The following is a 20109-nucleotide window of genomic DNA, read 5'->3' as shown; positions in this document are numbered from 1 at the left end:
TAGATTTCAGGCATTTACCATGTTTGTGCGATATAGCAGGGGTGTTACCACTAAGTTTCAAAAGTTCATTATCTGGGGGTTAGCAGAAAAGCCCAAAAGGTGTCAGGCTGTGCTGGGATTTGAAATTATATAAACTGAACAGCAGAATATTCCCTCCCATGTTACTAGGAAGAAAGAGCAGCCAAGCTTGTATGAATAAAGTCTGCCTCCTACTTTATTCTCAATTTATCCTATTTATTTGAAAGTGTGGTTTTACTCTGGAGCAGGGGCCAGCAAGATATAGCCCATGGGTTGAATGGATATGGCCTGCCAAGCCTTTTAATCTGGCCCACCCACCCACCACTGTAGCATGCAGCAAGTCAAAGTGGCTAGCTGCTCCTCGTAGCTGTCAGCACTATGGGGGGAGGAAGGGGAAAGGCTTTGTGCACTGTACCCACTCCCAACAAAGTCTGAGCTCCTACTGTCTGGAAACCAGCCCATGGGAGCTGAGAGATTTTGCTGAGGGCAGAGGCAGTGCAGTACAACTTCTCAGCTCCCGTGGGCTGGTTTCTGGCCAATAGGAGACGAGAGATTTTGCTGGGATGAGGAGCATGCAAAGCCCCTCCTCCCCAGTGCAGTGAACCATATAGAACTGCCAGTCAGAGGCTGCTGGCTGGGACCTGCTTAAGCACCTCCTGACCAGAGCCTGCCTCTGGCACCCCACCCTTTCCTAACTCCCTCCTCTTACTTTGCACCCCCTTATACACCTTCCACAGGCCAGAATCCTCTCCTGCTCCCATACTCTCTCCTGCACTCTACACCCCAGTGACTTGCCCCAGTTCACCACCCAAAACCTCTGCACCCTCCTCCCACTGCCCCAGCCCACAGCTCCCTCCCAGATCCTGTATCCTCTCCTATCTCCTTCCCCAGGCTAGAAACCTCTTGCACTCTTAGCCCCTACCAGATTGTGCACCCCACGCCCCTGCCCTGGGCCACAAGCCCCTTCACCCAAACTCCCTCTCAGACCCCACAGCCTCTCCTGCACCCCAGTCCCCCTATCCTGAGCTCCCCCTCAGTATCCTAACCTCCATCCCAGACCCTGCAGTCCCCTCTATAAAAAAGTGTGGCCTTTGATCACTTACCAAAAAACCTTGGTGTGGCACTCCATCAAAAATTATTGTCCACCCCTGCTCTAGAGAAAGGACTAAAGTTTTAGTATCCAATCTCTTCTCCCCATGCATGTTACATAAAACTTGACTCTTGAAATTCCCTCAAAAAGGTTTGAAACAGCAGAGATGGAATTAGACAGGATCAATGAAACAGCAGCAAGGCAACAATTTACCCATCACTGTTGTCTAGATAAAACACCTGCCCACCGTCACCTTTGGCACTTATTTTTTTCTTCCCCTTTACCGGAAACCTGTAAGTCAGAGACCCTGCCTTACTCACTAGCATTCCAGTGTGACAAAGCCCTTTGGGCAGAGGCACTTTGGCAGTGAAAAGACAATTGGGAGAAGGTAGGATGCTGTATGCAGCAGAGAAGACACTTGCCTTGCAGTGGACCAAGAACGACTGATCCACAAGGACTGTCCAGAAGCAGGAGCCTACCAATTCTCCAGTCCTCAAATGCTGAAAGAGGCTGTGGTTGCCATCTCCAGGGCTCAGGTCTGCCCCCGAGGATAATGCCAAACTCTAAGAAACAAGTTCTGCTCCGGCCAGGTAAAAAAAGTACCAAAGAAATCAACTGACAGAGACCCAGCTGCCAAAACAGCACCTTTTATAAAGATACAAAAGCTAGTCTCATCTAGCAGCTAGTATGTTTGTCACCCTAAAGAGGGATCAAACAAGGTGAAGTTTGATAGTCATCTGAAGTTCACAGGACACCACTGGACTGAATTAAAAATTAAAAGAGTTCATTTTTGTAAGAAACAATATATTTTATTTTTCTGACACCACAGCCCTAGCGAGTGGTTTTGTACCAAATTTAATGGAGGTTACACAGAACGTTTTACGCTGGGGAGGAAAAAAAATAACCACAAAAAAAATCCTGTATAACTTTTAGTGTCTGTTCCACTCCCACATTAATAAAATCACTTGGGGTGTCTAAGAAAAGGAGAATAGGAAACAGTGAGAGAGACTACTGTAGGATGTAACAGTGTCCAAGTCCAGCCCCTTCCTGAAAGTGGGAAAACGCCCCACATGAGGAGAGGCTCTCCTAGATTTACTCCCCAAAATAATACATTGTATTGCAGCTGCCAAAAGGAGGAGACAGAAGGGGACAGAGAGAGAAGCCTATTTAATAAGGAGTGGGAGGGAGAGACAGAAGGTGCTGGACAGCACTCCATAATTTGAAAAATATGTCCTTAATTTATTATTTCTTTTAAAAGATTCCCCTCACTGAACTTAAGTTCCTTTTTGTGCTTTTCATTAATACTCTGCTCTGAGGTCGTAGTTTGGTTTTCTATACATTGGAGTTGAAGGAAAATAGTCCGTAGTTCTGAAGATGGATTCTCCACCTCAAGTAAACAGCCTAGAATCCCATTCTCCTCTCACCCCCAAAGACTAAAGTCTCTGCTAAAATCCCTTTTACAATATAGTACAGTACACACAAAAAACCCAAAAAATAACCGAGTCCTGGGAGAAGCCAGTCCAAAGGACGTAAACATACAGAGAATGGTGCAACTTGTGACAAATGGCAATTCTCAAAATACAGCTACAGATTCTCAAAGCAGGTGCCATCATGGGATACCGAAATCCACAAAAATAATTTTTAAAAAATAAATCTTAAAAAAAACCTGTTAAAATGAATTATTTGTTTTTCAGGTAAATTCCATACATTCGAGATTTCCCAAAGCATCCTCTGGTCTCTTTTCACCTATTGCATGGCCAAACTGTACTCCTGAAGCTCCCCCAAAGCCCTCAGGACTTGGAATCTCATCTTGACAAGGATCACAACATCCAGTCTTATGGTAGCAGCTTAAAACATCATGTTCCCTGGATTTCCAGGGCCTTGGCTAAATCCTCCCATTCCAACATCAGCAGCCATACCTCGGGGTCTCATCTGGGGGGGAATCATGATGTTCTGTTGAGGTCCCATCATGCCTTGCATTGACATCATCATACCAGGTGAGCCCACCGGTCCTGGGTGGCTATATAGCCCAGCAGGGGCTCGGTCCTTGCCTGGAATCATGCCCACTGCAGCTACTGGGTTACTCATTAGCGTGGGCTGACCAGGCATTGCCGTTTGTGCTGGTGACATCATCCGATGGTGAGGTCCCATCATGCCTTGCTGCAGAAAGGCAGGTGGTCTCATGGGATTATGGCCTGGCATAGATGGAGCAGTTCCGAGGGGGATATCGGCAGTGCCCACTGGACCTGGGCCCCCCATGCCAGGTAATGCAAGTCCCATCCTTGGAGTCTGCTCTCCTATCATTCCCTGCATATGAGAGAATCCAGGCCCAGGACCCTGTGGCTGCTTGCGGCCTGGAACCTCCCCACGAGGGAAATACTGCAGTGTCTGGCTAGGCTTCTCCGAGGGAATAATCCTGGACAGGTCAAACTCTGGTATTCCAGTGGCCCCAGGGCGGATCACCTCCTGCAGGTCCGGATCAGTGAAAACTGAAGGCATGTTTCCTAGAACAGTGAAGGAGTCCGGACCCCCAGGGCCTCCAGTCTTGCAAAGTGCTGGATCCGTTGAACTTTGGGGCAGGTTGGTGGGACGCCCCAGAGGTCCTTCTCCATGGAAGCCCATTCCAGCTGGGAAGTTGCCTTGCCCTCCACTGGGGCCATTGTGTGGAAATGGCACCTGCTGGGGCGGAGACTGTACTGGAGGAAACCCCTGTGGGAAGCCCAGGCGTCCTTGAGGTACCATTGGAGGATCTTGGGAACCATGGCCCATCATCGGATTGTGTGACATCAGGCCAGGTCCCACAGGGACCCCATGAGGAGGTATACTGGGTCCCATAGCATTTGGAGAGGGCATCTGATTGGTATGGGAAAGAGGCTGGGTCATTCCCATTGGGCTAAGGGTTGGCATTGGACCCACTGGGTTTGGACCTGAAATTCGAGGATTCTGGGAATTAATGCCCATTCCTAGAGAAGAAAAAAAAAAAAAGAAATTTAGATCAGAGGCAATCAATAAAGATACAAGAACTGTGTCATGTTTCTGGCTCTGATTTATGAAATTAGTGCCAGTGAAAGATGCCAAAGCCTCCCTTGCTAAGGCTACTGTTCTATTTAACCGTAAAACAGCATGGACTTCAGCAGCCCTATGTTGTTCTCACAGCGTCCAATGTGACCAAAAAGGGCTCCTAAAGCAAAAGGAGAGGTCACTAGATCCAACTGATGCCTTGGCCATTTTGTCAAGACTGCTTACAAATGTATGTGGAGGTGGGGATTGTTTAATCAACATACAAAGACATTTGCCAAACGCCTCCCTTCCACAGTCATGGCACCTGCAAGTCAGGTGGCTCATCTGTTAGATCTGCTCAAATTAATTAGTCCACGAATGCAGCAATTTGTCATCAAGTACTTAACAAGTCACTTTTTTCATATACGTGATCAGCTCCAATCACTAGTATCCTGGGCAGACCATAAACTGTACAGTCTTCAAATGCCTGTTACCAGACTCCTGGTCCTGAGAATTCTCTTTTTCAATTGTGGTCTTTTCCCAATGGCAGGGGAACAATAAGCAATCTGGGGCAGGGGCTTACAATGTAAACACATTTCACACACAGTAGGGCAAGTCACTAAGTCCAAGGGGACAGGAACATTTATTTATCTTCTCCCTTAACGCCTGGGTACAGAAAAGAGCAGCTTCCCCCTTACTACGGCACAGGCCAAACAGGCACCCTGCTCATCCTCTGTCTAAAAAGAGAGTGCAGGTTTCTGGGAAGCACTCCAATTATTTCTTCGCCAACTGAAGCAGTGCGCAGAAGGCTGGGCAGGAACCTGTCTTACCTGGTAGATTGTTCATTGGTGGCAAGTTTGGGGAGCGTGCTGGAGGAGAGTCATCATCCGAGCTGGCCACAGTCTTGATGGCATCATGATAGAGTGGCGTAGAGCTGGGCATGGCAAACTTGGACATCCTTGACATCATGATGGAGAGAGGATTCTGGGAAAGCGTGGGCTCTGGCGGCATTGTATAGGGACTGCTGGAGGGAAGATTTCCAGGGAGAGCCACAGGAGCAGACTGGCTGACAGTGGAAGGTGGTGGGCCACCTAAAAGAGGAAAAGATTTAGAGTGTTTTTCCTTTTAAATAAAATTCTCAGAAAACTTCCTCATTGGTTCCAAGAATCTATGCAAATAGACGTCATGAAGCAACCAGCTAAAAGTATGATAGAAATACACATCATACTGCTAGACAGTGGATTTCTATCCATATGGTTTCTTTTGGGAAAGAGACTAGCATGTCTCACAATACTCAGTCCAGAATCATGGGCAACTAGTTTGAAAAACTTTCCCAAACTTCCATGGTAATTCCTTTCCCATTCATGCCTCAAAATGCAAGCACAGAGACAGAAACCCGAGGACATACAGCCATTGTGGGCCATAAACTATAGTTATCCATGCCCATTTCTGGAGAGCTCTATTAAAAGTTTACACAAAGTTTCCTGTTTTGATTTACACTTAAGTATCTTATATAAAAACTCATTACCATTACAGTCTCAATGAGTGTTACTTTTCCTGTTATTTTAAAATATCCCTTCCTTATGGAATAGTGTAAACACAATTTTCAGCTGATCGTAGTCCCCATGTCTCCCCACCAATAAGCTTCAAGATGCCTGGCTCATTTTTGGAGCAAGAGGTCACTGTTTCAGGAAGACATTTAAGGCACTCATGTCAGCCAAGCAAAAGCCAGCTCCAAAAAAACCCACAGGAAGATTATGTATTAAAGGCTTCGCTAGACACAAGAGTAGCCACATATTAGAAATTCTGGGTCTAACTGCAGCAATTCAAGCCCACATTCAATGCCAATTTAACACTCCGCCTGGGAACTTTAAACACAAGCATCCAGATTCTTCCTTCCTCTCAGTGTGATGTACACAACGCAGAATAAGATGGCTAAATGACAGATATTGGCATATGGCGGACATTAGGTGTCTACAGTGAGAACTACTGCTGCCATAGAAACTCACTGGCACATCCATTAGAGCCAAAGGAGCAGTCCCCTTCACTTTGAACAGGAACAAGTCTGATCTTTCAATAGTTATCTTTCTGCAACACTAGAGGGCAATGTAGTCATGCGTTTTCCACAGGCTCCTCATTAACTCCTGCAATAAGGAGGTTTCACAGGCTGAAAAGCTCTTGAGAGCTGGTTCCATCACACTGCTGCTTCTGCTGCATGGAAACACTGCACACCAGGGATTTGCATATTTGGAAGCTTGTGGGAGGAACAGACTCTGTCACGTACAAGCTCTGAATCTAGGAGCGAGAGATGGGACTGGTGCTGCTGAAATGCCAAACAGATTGTGTGCATCCCGAAATACATCTTATGGTCCTTGATTGTAAAAGTCTTTGGGTCAGGGACTACCAGCACCAAGCATAATGGGGTTCCAGTCCATGACTGGGGCACCCACATGCTAGAATAATACAAACACTGAAACACTCCATAGACCGCTTCACATCTCTAAGGACCAGCTGCATAGAATCCACCTGCTACCTCTAACTATACATGAAACAGACAAAATCTGAACTGGTATCAGCAAAGCTCCTCCCAGGAGAATTTGTAAAACAGAATTATACCACCAGCAGTTACTGCCTGAACAGATTGTGAACAATAGCTACCAGGGTCACCACACTTTTATAGGTACTTCTTGTTTCTCCTCTGGCCTAACAACCCCATTTTGAGGGTTTGTTATGATCTGAACAGCAACATTTCTCCCCAGTGCTACAATATTTCAGTTAGGAACAGGCTGGCAAACAAACTGTTCTAAGCTTTCTTCCGCAAAGAGAGGGATTTCCTTCCCCACCCTTTTCTACTATATTTGAGAGTCATCTTGGGGACAAGGGGAGTATTCAACATGTGTACACCGGCAAGATAAGATGAGAAGAGGCAATTTGTTATGGAGCTCGCCCACACGTTCCACTCACTTAGCTCGGAGCCTCCACACAAACTCATTCAAACTGGCAGGAAAAGCTCCATATTCTCTTTCCTCCTTGCACTTGCTGCTCCAAATGCCCAGCAGGTAAGCCTCCCTCATCTCACATCACACATCAGGGTGAGCATATGTGAACCCAAGAATTTACACTTAGATAGAAAAGGAAACACTGACCTGACTCCACATTCCCCAGCATGGCTGGAGAAGACATGGTGAGAGATGCTTTGTGGTTCGGGGGAATCCCAGGACTCTGCAGGGGGGGCTTTGGAGAGGAAGTCCAGCCAGGAGAAGGTGCAGGGAGCGAAGGAGACTTGAGGTGGACTGGCGAGGCAGCAGCTGATCCCAAAACAGGGGGAGACTTAATGGAAGCAGCAGCAGCTGCAGCAGTTGGCCCTGCAAGCATTCCTGCCAGCTGGGATGGAGTCTGAGGGGACTTAAGGTTCCCCGAGGGAGAGCCCAGCATGGGAGACTGGACCTGCCGCATTGTGGGGGACTTCAGAGGGTTGATGCCCGGTGAATGCACCTGACCGGCTGCAACAGAGATATCCAAGGGCTTGCGTCCTAGGCTGCGCTGAACAGGGGGAGCTGTGTTGAGGCTATTAGGGTTACTGGTTGGGTTGAGAGGTAGTGGCGGCATGTGGCTGAGCCGGTTGTTAGTCCTTTGGTCAGGCCCAATCTGCTCTCTGAGATTACGGAGACCACCTCCCGGGCCCTGAGACATAGAAAGGAAAGGCCTGGGACCCATGCCATACTCCTGTTGGGGATGCTCTCCAAATGGCAAGGACACCATTTTCTGCTGAGAGGAGAGCATCTCTGAGACTCCTGGACGCAGCTTCATCATCTCCTCTGGCCCCACTCCAGATTCCCTCATCTTTTGAGGTATCATGGGTGGGTTGGAGCCCATGTTCACATTCAGACTGATGTCCCCCTTCATGCTGCCAGGGCCCATCCCAAACTCTAGCTCCCTACCAGGGCCCATCTGAGGTGGCATTCCTTTCGGGAAGTCTCCCCTGGAGGGGCTCAGGGGCCCTTCCACAGGCATGCGAGAGAAGATGGGGTTATTCCCAGGCTCCATGTGTCTCTGGGAGGAAATCATCCGGTTCATCTCTATGCCAGGCCTGATGCCTTCTATGCTCAAACCAGGGGGAAGGCCCAGCTGCTTCTCTGCCAACTGCTGTTGAAAGATCTCTTCTGGCAGGCCCTGTGGATTTGGGAAACGCTCCCCTCGGCCAGGGCCACTGAAAACACCCTGGCCTGGAGGGAAGTTTCGGCCATCTGGGATTTTTGGCACATCATCTGGCCAATTGACTCCTGAAAGCCCAGGTCTGGATGTGGGATTTGGGACACTGGGGCTGTCCATGTCAGGGTTCATCATTCCTGCAAATCCAGGCAGGCGCATCTGGCTCCCAGGCATATTGGGGTGAGGGGCCATGCCTCTGGGAGGCAGAGAATGGGACACATTCATGCCATCAGCAAAGGATTCTGGACCACCAGGGCCCCAGGCCTCACCAGGGGTCATCTGATAGGGAGGAGGAGGCCCTCGAACCACCCCTCGAGGCCCATGCTGGTGGACCATCATGTCCTGCAGGGAACACTGCTGCACCACAACCTGTTCTTGCTTCCTTCTCTTCTCCTCATAAAACTCCTGCTGCAGCTTCAGCCAGGCCACTTGCTCTGGAGTCATGTGATCCAGGTGGTCTGGGCCTATGGGTCCAGATTGGGAGTTCATAGACGGCGGCACCATTTCATCTGGTGAGAAGGGCATGTCTCTGTGTCCTTGAGGGCCAAATGGAGCCCCTCCATCTGTCCGAGGCCCTGGACCTTTGCCTAAACTTTGGGATTGAGCCATCATGGCCTGTATGGGCCCTTCAGGTTTCTTTTGGGGACCATCCAGAACCCCAGGGTTCTGGGGAGGCCCCCCACTTTGCCCTCCAGTGAATTCTTTCTCATCGGGGAAAAGCATGCGCTGTATATCTCGTAGAGTTTGCAATGAGCGCTCTCGATGTTCCAGCTGCTCCTGGGATAGTCCATCTGGGTTCTCGCCTAAACTGGAAGGGTCACTACTGGATACCTGTGGGGTGGGACCTTTGGGATCTGCAGTGGAGCTATTACTCCCCTGGGAGACTGGGCTGACTGCTCGATTATTTGGGGTTGAACTCTGCCCAAATCCTTCAGTCTGCAGTGGGGTGGAGTTGGCAGGGCTGCCAACAGACATCACTTTACTTTCTACTCCAGGACTGTCCTGATCCATGGGACAGGGGGGACCAGTGGATTTAGATGCTGGTGCTGAGATGGGTGGAGTTGGCTGCATTTTGGCATTCTGGGGAGGATTATGTTCCTGCGAAGCAGGAGGCTGTGGCTGAGGTGGAGGCAGAGGCTTGGTTTCATTCCGAAGTGCTGTGACCGGGGTGTTCTGAAAGACAAAGCAGAACATTTTAATTGGCTCGCTCTAAATGGGTGCAAAGGGAGCGAGGGGGTAAAGACCAAGCTGTACTGTGTCATGCCCACCTTCATCACACAAACCCACTACAAACACTTTCAGCAGGAACTGCTGCCTTGCACATGCAGTTTGCTAACTAGATCCTTGGACAAAAATGAAATGTTCTATCACTCAAGTGTCAACACCAACCAAGCTAAAATACTACTCTGGAAACTCAAACACCTTTCCTTCATTCTGCACACTGCTCCTTCCAGCCTAGAACGTGGTTTTCAGAGCTTGAACAGTCACCTTTCCCTACTCCCTCAAAGCATGCAGGTGGATGTATGCACACACACACACACCCCCCTTCTATCAATGAAAGGCTCCCTACCAGGGGTACAGTATTTCGTTCTGTTTTGCTGTTTGAGATGTTCTGGATATGAAAGGACACAATGGTTTCTGCCTGTCCCTTCAGCACAGCTTCTGCAGCCCTGTAAAGACAGACAGACAGAATATAGGTGAGGCAGCAGTCGGATGATTACCTTTCTTCAATCCCCCTGGCTCCCAACTACAAAGGGCAGGGAGAAAAAAAAAAACCAGTGAAAAGCTGGGTCATCAGTCTTTTGACCCCAGAGGTCTGGGAGAAGAAGAAATGAAAAAAGAAGAAAAATCCTCACATCTACAGAATCTCACTATCAGTATTTAAGGTTCATGTCACCATTTAACCCACCCCCTAAACCATCCATGGTGCAGCTCATGAAATAGGCTGCCAACAATTGCCAAAGACAAGGCTAGGTGGGAGAAACTGACCAGATGTCGATAACTCTTCTCCCACAAGGGATTTGAGGGAGGAAACAAGCTTTTGAATTGGATGCAGTGAGGTACACACAAATGCAGAGAAAGACACAAATGACACATTCAACCATTTACGTACTTATTGGCCATCTCAGTAGAAAAGACATAAACCACTTTGGATGGAGTCTTTTGTCCACTAGGTGGCTCCGAAGTGGCAGTCAGGCCATGGGAGGGTGTGGAAGACCTTGGGGCTGATGCATTTGAAGGAGTCACGGAGTGTGGGGTATGCTGGGAGTCCTGGCTCTTCATATGGTCGGCAGAGTTGCAGTCTGGAATGCAAGGGGGTGGGGAAAACTGGTCACCAAGCTCGGAAGCTGTGAAAACGTTTGATGCTCCTCTCACTCTTGACTCAGTTGGCATCACACTACCCAACTTTCCTATAAAGAAGGCTCATATTCCTCTCCCAACTAGTACAGAGGAAGCTGTTCTGTTACACTGTGGATTCTCTCCCCCACTTCCCATGCCAAGAAACTCTTTGGGCACTGCTGGAGGAAGCTCATACTATCTCAGCTCTAGCAAGTCCCATGGCACTTACAAATGACTAGGTCAGAAAGCATGCGACACACACACAAGCAGATAAGCATTTAAGTTCTTTAACATGGAAAAAGTTTTGTATGAGACCTCTTTTATTCCCTTACCTCATGCCACCTAAACCCTAGTTTGCTATACTGTCAGCCTGACCACACACAGCTTCTAATCTCGCCAGTTGGAAACTAACTCAAACAGGATCCATGTCCTTTAGAGCCAAAGCCCTTTTGTTGCCATTCTGTCAAAGAGCCTAGAAAACATAAATGCAAATCCTACAAGGCCTAATACAGGAAACCCCTGAGTGCCAACCCCCAGCACTTACAACCATTGTTGTAAGTGGGGAAGAGGCTGAAAACACCCGACTTACATCCTTGGCCCGCATTTACAACACCCCCGACTTGTGATGCTTCCCTGGGAACCAATCACGTAACAAGTCGGGGGCCGCCTGTATCGCAGAGCAGTAATAATTATTTGTACTTCTGTGCCACCTTTCACAGGAGGATCTCAGGGTGATCAAATATCACAATGGAGAAACACAAGTATGTATCTATTATACTGCACCAAAATCCACAGTTAGGAAAGTAAAGAGTGAGGTACAGTAAACCTCTGATAATCCAGCACCTTTAGGACCCAGGGGGTGCCAGATTATCAGATATGCCGGACTATTGGAAGGGGGGGGGGGGGCTATGAGGGATCTGGGGTGGGGTGGATGGCAGGGGTGGTGCTGCGGGACCAACTCGGCAGCATCCCAGCTGCTCTGCCCCAGGCATCCCCAAGTCTGCCGCTGCTGAAACTGACCAGCGGCTGACTCGGGGAAGCCCGGGGCAGAGCAGCTCCAATTATCCGGCTGCCTGGAGCACTTCCGGGTTCCAGGTGGTGCCGGACCATCAGGAGTGCCGGACCACTGGATTCCGGACAACTGGAGTTTTACTGTAGTTATATGTCTAAGCACCCTCAATGGAAGAGCCAGGAATAGAGTCTAGGAGATTTGACTCTCAGTTCTGTGTTCCTACCTATAGTTGCTATAATAGAGGGATGTTAGAGTGTAAGCGACTAACCATTTAACCAATAAGCTGATGTGTAGCAAAATACGTTGCTGATCCTGAGTAGGGCTTTTGAAAATCAGTGCCATACAAAGAAGGCAACAATGACAGTAGAAATGTTGACTTAAGTTTTAAGCCCTCGCCTTCTCAATCTCTGCATAGGAGAATTCCTGCATATGTTTTCCGACATGCTTATCGATATTAACCAATATGCATATCTGTTAATGATGTCGGTTACACTCTACCGGCTCCCGGGGAGGTGGTTTTGCTGTGGCAGGGAAGAACATAAGAACGGCCATTCTGGATCATCTAGGGTCGTCTAAGGTCCAGCTCACCCAGTAACCTGTTTTCCGACAGTGGTCAATGATGCCCCAGAGGGACAAGGAATCAAGTGATCCCTCTCCTCCTGTCATCTATTTCCAGGCTCTGATAGAGAGGCTAGGGACACCATTCCTCCCCATCCTGGCTAATAGCCACCGATGGCCCTAACCTCCGCATGTATCTAGTTCTTTTTTGAACCCTGGTCAAGTCCTGGTCTTCACAATATCCTCCAGCAAGGAGTTCCCCAGGTTGACTGTGCAGTATACAAAAAAACACTCTTTTGTTTGTTTTAAACCTGCTACCTATTAATTTCATTAGGGAACCCCTAGTTCTTATGTTATGGGAACGATAACTTTTCCTGATTTACTTTCTCCACGCCCATCATGATTTTATAGACTTCTATCATATCCCCCTTAGTCTCCTCTTTTCTAAACAGAAAAATTCCAGTCTTTTAGTCTCTCATCATATGGCAGCTGTTCCATACCTCAAATCATTTTTGTTTCCCTCTTCTGAACTTTTCCCCCATGCTAAGATATCTTTTTTGAGATGAGGTGACTACATCAGCACACAGTACGAAAGATGTGGGCGTGCCATGGATTTATATATAGGCAGCAAGATATTTTTGGTATTATTCACTATCCCCTTAAAAAAAAAAAATGATTACTACCATTGTTTTTGCTTTTTTGACTGCTGCCACCCATTGAGTGGATGCAATAATGAAGCCAGCAGGGGCTGGTGACCCCACTCCCAGGGAGCTTCGCAGCAGGCTCTGCAGTATAAAGCTTAAATAAACTTATTTAAGCTTTATACTGTAGCATCTGCAGCATGTAACCGTATAACTGGTGAGATTTTCAGCAGTTACATTGTTACCTATTGAACCAACTTTCAACATCCCTGGTATAATACCACCCAATACACCTTGCCCATCTGTATTCACAAAACTGGTTTGCATGCTGGTTCTGACACTCCAATTCAAAACACAGTAGCTCCTGGGAGGCCACAAGACAGAATGGGGTGGAAGGAGACTGACAGTTTGTTTTCCCAAAACCTCTGGGGGAATTTCAGTGTTATCAAGAAACAACTTTTCAATCCTAAGCAGGGCTGGACTTCAACTGAACACAGAGACATACATTTATCATTACCAGCTGGGAAAATCCTCTCCCCTCTCTACAGGGGATTTAGCCTCCTTCACCACAGTCACCACCTCAGGCAGACAGAAGCTTTTGCTAACCCCCCACAAGCCAAATAATCATCTCACACCAAAACTTGGCACTTACCTTTAATTTCTGAATCATCGCTGGGAGTCCCAGTGTCCCTCTGTTCGAAGGAATCCGCTGAAATGCTCCTCTCTCGCTTTCCCTTCCCCTTGGAACCATTTCCAGCCCCATTCTTCAACCCCATGCTCCCAGCTGGGCCAGGGAGCACTTTAGGGGGGTGACCTCCAGTTTTAGGGTCACAGGGAGAGGGCTGGGATTGGCTGGTAGAGCCCCCCTGTTTACCCGGGTTGGAAAATTTGGAATCCAGCTGGGGGTTTCCAGACGGGGACATCACTGTGGGAGGACGGACCATCACCTCCTGCTTTGATTTGGGGCTACTGGGGAAAAAAAGAAAGAAAAGAGAGAATTTAAAAACAGAGATGAGATTGTCAAATCACTCCAGCAGGACTGGGTTAGAGAGAAGCACAGCAGCCACTGCTACTGCCTCTCCAGAGCAAGGCAGTTGCTGTGGAGTAAGAAATGCCTACATGCTTATCTTCATCCAGCTGCTCTTCCAAACATGCCTTGCAAGGGTTATTATCCAATATAGGATCACAGTGCTTAAGGAGGCACAAGAGCAAGCAGCAGGCCTGCCAGATCCCTGCTCAGTCACATGAGGACCCACCTCTGGGGCTTCTGTCAATAAAGACAACGGTTTCTATGTACACAGAAAAGCCTCTCACACCAAGACCAGCTCAAAGTAAACAAACAGGGCACCATAAAGTTCACCACACTACCCATCCAGACCCAAATGACACAGTACAGCTGTGATCACAGAGTGGAGAAACCTACCACAAGCCAGCCCAAGACAGCATAAGGAAAACCCAGCATTATTACAGCACTCATCACAGATTAGGGAAACTCTGCAGGCAAATACAAACCTCTGACCATGAAAACAATTAAACCAGCTACAACCTGTCTTTGAATGAGGAAAGAGGAGGATACTGTCTCCACATACACTCCTGAAAAATGCGGTGGAGGAGACTGCATTAGCTTTTACAAAAAACAAACAAACAAACAGTATTTTCCCACTCTCTGTCCCATTACACAAACTACATCCTAAAACTATGTGGTCTCCTTAGATTTCATACAATTACAGTCTCCCTTCCTCCCTTTATTTTAGCTACTGTCAGCCCCTTCCTTTCTTCTGTAGGGATTTACTAGGAGCTCATTTTACCCCACCCCCACCCAAAAAGGCAATGCATTGTAGCAAGGCTCACTAAGGAGCAGCATGCTCCTTTGGTTGGCCAGACAGCTGTCTCAGAAGCACCCCCTCCAAGTCACTGTCAGCTCTTGCTGACCCCTGGAGCGAAGCATCAAACCTAGGTGGGCTGTCAAGCACATCACACATCCAGTGATCACCTTTCCTTCAAGCTTTTCCCTCTTCCAAAGCCAATGGAGGAGGATGTCTGGCACAGGCAGATGAATGACATGGACGAGGATTGTGCAATGATAATCAGTTCCATGCTGCTCCTCTCAGCAGCACAGGGAGGACTTTGTGTTGGAGTACAAGCACAAAGATCATCTGTGCTTGACCCAGCCTTGAGTAACGCTGCAGCAGACATGGGACACCTCCCCCTCCATCCCAGAACAATTCACTGGCGCTCCTCACCTCTGTGTGTTTCCTGACGGGGAGTTCCTCACTTTGGGGTTACTGGAATGCATTGACAGATATCCTGTGCTCTCACACGCACACGGATGGGCTCTCGTCAAGTTCCTCTGGGGGCCCTGCTGCTGCTGGCAGCTTTGAAATATTTTCTGCCACACGCTTCTCTCACCGCTGTCCGTCCACTTGTCTTTTTTCTCTTTGTCTCTCTGTGTCGCTGCACTGGACCCTTCCCTCCTGCAGCTCCAGCATTCTCTGAACGCGTGCCTCCTGCTGCTGAGGGGAAGTCTCGCATCTCCAGGGCACACTGTGTCAAATCGACCCCCCAAAAAAGAACAGAAGACAGGTAAAGTACATTCCAAGCCCTGAATTACCTGAACGAAACCGACAGGTGCCTGGCAATCCTTCCTCCGTCACTAACAGGGTGCAGCTGGCTGGAATGCCCAGCAAGGAGAAGCCTCTGGAAGGTATTAAAAACTCACATCTGGTGAAGCTAGGATGTAAAATCCCATTTAATTGGCTAACTAGTTAAACATATGGTTTAAATGGTTAACCGATTAAAGGGGGACGAGGGTCGAGGTGCTCCAGCCCAGCTGAAGGGCCCCCCCACCAGTGAGCTGAAACACTCCTTTCCCCCAGCTGGAGCCTAGACAGTCCCTGTGTACAGGGCATCCTGACTCACTGCTAACAAAGGGTGCTCTGGATGGGACTAGGGATGTAAAATTGTGATTAATTGGCTAATTGAATAATCAGTGCAATTTGCATCGACTATTAAATTAGTCGATAGGGTACCTCCACCTTTGAAGTGTAGCAACAGCCCCTGGGCTATTGCTACACTTCAAAGGTGAAAGTACTGCAGGGAGCACGGGCCAGCGGGAGACTCAAGACACTGGCCCCATGCTCCCTATGGCATTTCTAAGTGGCAGCACTGCATGGAGCCCAGGGTCAGTGGGGGATTCCCCAGCTCAAATGCTGTGTGCAGCCCAGGGTCAAAATGGCAGATCCCGGGCTCCACACGCCTGCCGCTTTGAAATGCGGCATACAGCTCGGTCAGAGCAGCCCCTGCTTATGGGGGTTCCTTGGCTCACCACTGACAGAGGCTGATCCGGCCAGGCAGGCCTCCAGCAAGGCTGGAGCAGCCCCCCTGCCTGCAGCAGGCAATGAGCTGCTCCAGCCCCACCAGTTAACATTAACTGGTAAGCCTCACCCTTAAGGGTGAGGCTTACTGGTTAAACTTTCACATCTCTAGGTGAAGCCATTCTCCCTTAACCCAAAACAGGTTACTCTGGATTCAGACAAGCATGGCAGACAGAGGTAGTGAAGTTCACCGTATTTAAGGATGTTAACTAGCGGTTAACTTACTAGTCAAGTAGTCGATGGAATTTCCATCAACTACTCAACTAGTCGAAAGGCACTTCCGCATTCCTCCTTTGAAATGTACAAGAGCTGCAACTGGGGTAGAACTCCATGTGCAGCTGGGGCCAGGAGGAAGTCCCACTGACTCCGGGCTGCATGGGGTCGTGCCAGCTTTGAAATATACAAGAGTCCCCAGTGGGGACTCTTGTGCATTTCAAAATGGAAGCGCCTTCATGGAGTTCGGGTCAGTGGGGGACTCAGGGTCCACCACTCACCCCAGGCTCCATGCTGCGCTTCCAATTTGAAATCCACCTGGAGCCTGTGGAGTCCACAGCTGACCCAGGACTCTGCATGGTGCTGCCCTTTGACCACCACGTTGGTGTTTCAAAGTGGCAGCGCCTCACAGCTGATCCCAGGATCAGTTGTGCGGCGCTGCTGCTTTGAAGTACCCCTTCTTCCCCCCTTTGCTGCCTCTATGTAATAGAGGCAGCAACAGGGCGGGGGAAGAGGGAAATCGACTAGTCCTTAACATCCTTAGTCATATCCAGACTCTTTCATCTAGGTCATGGAAGAATTCATGTCTGTGAATGTGTATGACCTAATTAAGCCTGCCCCACACCAAATCACTAGGAACATAGGACTATACATATCAATTGTCCCAATTGTCCAGAATTCCCACTACGAATGGCCATTACCTGACGTCTTAGAGGAAGATAAAGACTTCCCCCCCCCACACACTATCCCAACATAATTAGCCATTAGTGGAATGCTATGTGGTGGAAGATACACAGGAGGGAAAGAGAAAGAAAATACCTTCCTGACCACCTGTAAACAACCAGTTCATGCCATGAAGCATGAGACTTGATTACTCAGAGCATAGAAGAACACATGGTCAATTTTTTTTTAAACTAAATCCTTTTAACTGACCGAATATGGGAGAACTGTCCATCCAAATTTGCTCAGCATCATACAGGCTATTTAAAAACACATTTTAATTTAACATGAACAATTTTGAGCTTGTTTCTGAAGAGAGGCAACAGGCATGATACTGGCCCATACAGAACATCATAACACAGTTTATTCTACATTATTAGAGGAAAATATTGGAATTGTGTGTTTCTTATGCTCCTTGGACTAAAGAATTTTGTGGAAAAAAATCTGGTTAATATTGTAACTAATATTTTCTGTTTATTTTACCTACTCAGATGTAAATCCACTTAATTTAGAATATAAACATTTAGAATATTGTTCATGTATTATATATTGCTAGTTAAAAATTATTCAAATGTAAATATCCCCATTATTTCTTCTCAGCAAGGAAGAAGCAGTTTCTTGTATGACTCAATAGCAACAAAATAAAATTAACCAGGATGGCAGGCTCTTACCTATTATGAAGTAACTAGGACTTTACGGGTAGTAAGAGGACATAAATCAGTTCACTGATGCATTGCTACTGGAGGATTAAGAAATACCTGCCTCCATATGATCACATTGTTGCCAGTGAGAAACTCGCTAGGAAGGCATTTGTATGGCGTTTTGTGGCTCTCCAGCGCCACTAAGTGATTTTGGCATGTCATCACACTTATTTCATGATATCATATCAGCACCTTGATGCAACTTCAATACAGTGTCAGGACATCACAATAATTAATTTGTAGATCTCAACAACTCCAAAGATTCTCCTCTCCACAGTGCCCTTGGCTGCTATAGAGCAATCCTGGTGACTGCAATGTGTTTGCTCAATATTTCTGCCTTCACTGCTCTGCCCAAGTCCCTTAATGCAAGGAACATTCCTGCATTAAGAACTTCATTTGTATTGGGTAGAGCAAGAGCAGTTCGGAACCACAGAACTCAACAAGAACCACACACATACACATATCTAAAGCTGCAAGGAGAGCATCTCATCAGTTTTTAGGGCAATGTAGTTACAGTGTCAGTGTTATTTCTATCATGCACAAAGGTGTGCAGGGTGCTGTATCATCATATCTGAAAATCAGCTCTTCGTACGTGCCTACATCCCACTGCCTCTCAGTGTCTGAGGTTCCTAAGTCCCTCTTGAAAAAAAGGAATTCACATTTTCAAAAGTGCCTCAATTCCACTGCTGTAAAGTCTTGGGAGAAAATTTTACTCATGGTCATTCTCATGAAACTGAAGTTAGGCCAGGGGTGGACAACAATTTTTGCAGTGGAGCCACTTCACCAATTTTAGTATGAGGTACCAGGACAGCCCCGGAAGGGGTGAGGTCTGAGGTGGAAGGGGGCTGTTCCTTCTAGCTGCCTTGTGCACTGCACAGAGGGAACGGCCAGCTGTTTTGAACAGCTAATTAAAAGGTAGGACCGCTAATTACTAAGGATGGAGTGAAGGTTAAGGATAATCTAGGAATGGCCCAATATCTAAACAAATACTTTGCTTCAGTCTTTAATGAGGCTAATGAAGAGCTCAGGGATAATGGTAACCTAACAAATAGGACTAAGGATATGGAGGTAGATATTACCATATCCGAGGTAAAAGTCAAACTTGAACAGCTTAATGGGAGTAATTGGGGGGCCCCGATAATCTTCATCCAAGAATATTAAGGGAACTGGCACACGAAATTGCAAGTCCATTAGCAAAAAATTGTAATAAATCTCTAAACTCAGGGGTTGTACCATTTGACTGGAGAATTGCTAATATAGTTCCTAGAATTGCTAATATAGAAAAAAAGCAACCCGGGTAACTATAGGCCTGTTAGTTTGACATCTGTAGTATGCAAGATCTTGGAAAAAATTTTGAAGGAGAAAGTAGTTAGAGACATTGAGGTTAATGGCAATTGGGACAAATTACAACATGGTTTTACAAACCAACCTGATCTCCTTTTTTGAGAAAGTAACAGATTTTTTAGATAAAGGAAATGCAGGGGATCTAATCTACCTCGACTTTAGTAAGGCATTTGATACAGTACCACATGGGGAATTATTGGTTAAATTGGAAAAGATAGGGATTAATATGAAAGTTGAGAGGTGGATAAGCAACTGGTTAAAGGGGAGACTACAGCGGGTCATACTGAAAGGTGAACTATTAGGTTGGAGGAAGGTTACTAGCGGAGTTCCTCAGGGATCAGTTTTGGGGCCAATTTTATTTAATCATTTTATTGCTGACTTTGGCATCAAAAGTGGAAGTGTCCTGATAAAATTTGCGGATGACACAAAGTTGGGAGCTATTGCCAATTCAGAAAAGGATCGGGATATTATACAGGAAGATCTGGATGACCTTGTAAATTGGAGTGATAGCAATAGGATGAAATTTAATAGTAAGAAGTGTAAGGTTATGCATTTAGGGATTAATAAAAAGAATTTTAGTTATAAGCTGGGGACACATCAGTTGGAAGTAACAGAGGAGGAGAAGGACCTTAGAGTCCTGGTTGATTATAGGATGACTATGAGCCGCCACTGTGACATGGCCGTGAAAAAGGCTAATACAGTCTTGGGATGCATTAGGCGAGGTATTTCCAGTACAGATAAGGAGGTGTTAGTGCCATTATACAAGGCATTGGTGAGTCCCCATTTAGAATACTGTGTGCAGTTCTGGTCTCCCATGTTTAAGAAGGATGAATTCAAACTGGAACAGGTACAAAGAAGGGCCATTAGGATGATCCGAGGAATAGAA

General features: G+C 47.2%; 2 protein-coding genes across 4 annotated transcripts; both read right to left on the bottom strand.

Moving 5' to 3' along the window:
• Positions 1 to 1895: 1895 nt before the first annotated feature.
• BCL9 (BCL9 transcription coactivator) lies at positions 1896 to 15250 on the bottom strand. 3 transcript variants are annotated; one of them, XM_075909379.1, is made up of 7 exons: positions 15115 to 15250; positions 13524 to 13840; positions 10434 to 10623; positions 9891 to 9990; positions 7255 to 9493; positions 4939 to 5199; positions 1896 to 4071 (listed from the first exon to the last, which is right to left on the bottom strand). In XM_075909379.1, exons 1-7 carry the CDS (start codon positions 15165 to 15167, stop codon positions 2957 to 2959), a joined length of 4275 nt encoding a protein of 1424 aa, XP_075765494.1. In that variant the 5' UTR covers positions 15168 to 15250; the 3' UTR covers positions 1896 to 2956. The 3 variants fall into 3 exon arrangements, with proteins under 3 accessions (XP_075765494.1, XP_075765503.1, XP_075765512.1); XM_075909388.1 differs by having other exon boundaries at positions 13524 to 13837; positions 15115 to 15249; XM_075909397.1 differs by lacking the exon at positions 15115 to 15250 and adding an exon at positions 13991 to 14176.
• On the bottom strand, positions 15212 to 15403 carry LOC142820475 (uncharacterized). Its single transcript, XM_075909416.1, has one exon. It carries the CDS (start codon positions 15401 to 15403, stop codon positions 15212 to 15214), a length of 192 nt encoding a protein of 63 aa, XP_075765531.1.
• Positions 15404 to 20109: the final 4706 nt, after the last annotated feature.

The sequence above is a fragment of the Pelodiscus sinensis genome, chromosome 1 (assembly GCF_049634645.1).
Source record: "Pelodiscus sinensis isolate JC-2024 chromosome 1, ASM4963464v1, whole genome shotgun sequence".
Classification (NCBI taxonomy): Eukaryota; Metazoa; Chordata; order Testudines; family Trionychidae; genus Pelodiscus; species Pelodiscus sinensis.
Note: the sequence above shows the minus strand (reverse complement) of the source record. Positions and strands in the feature narration are given on the sequence as shown.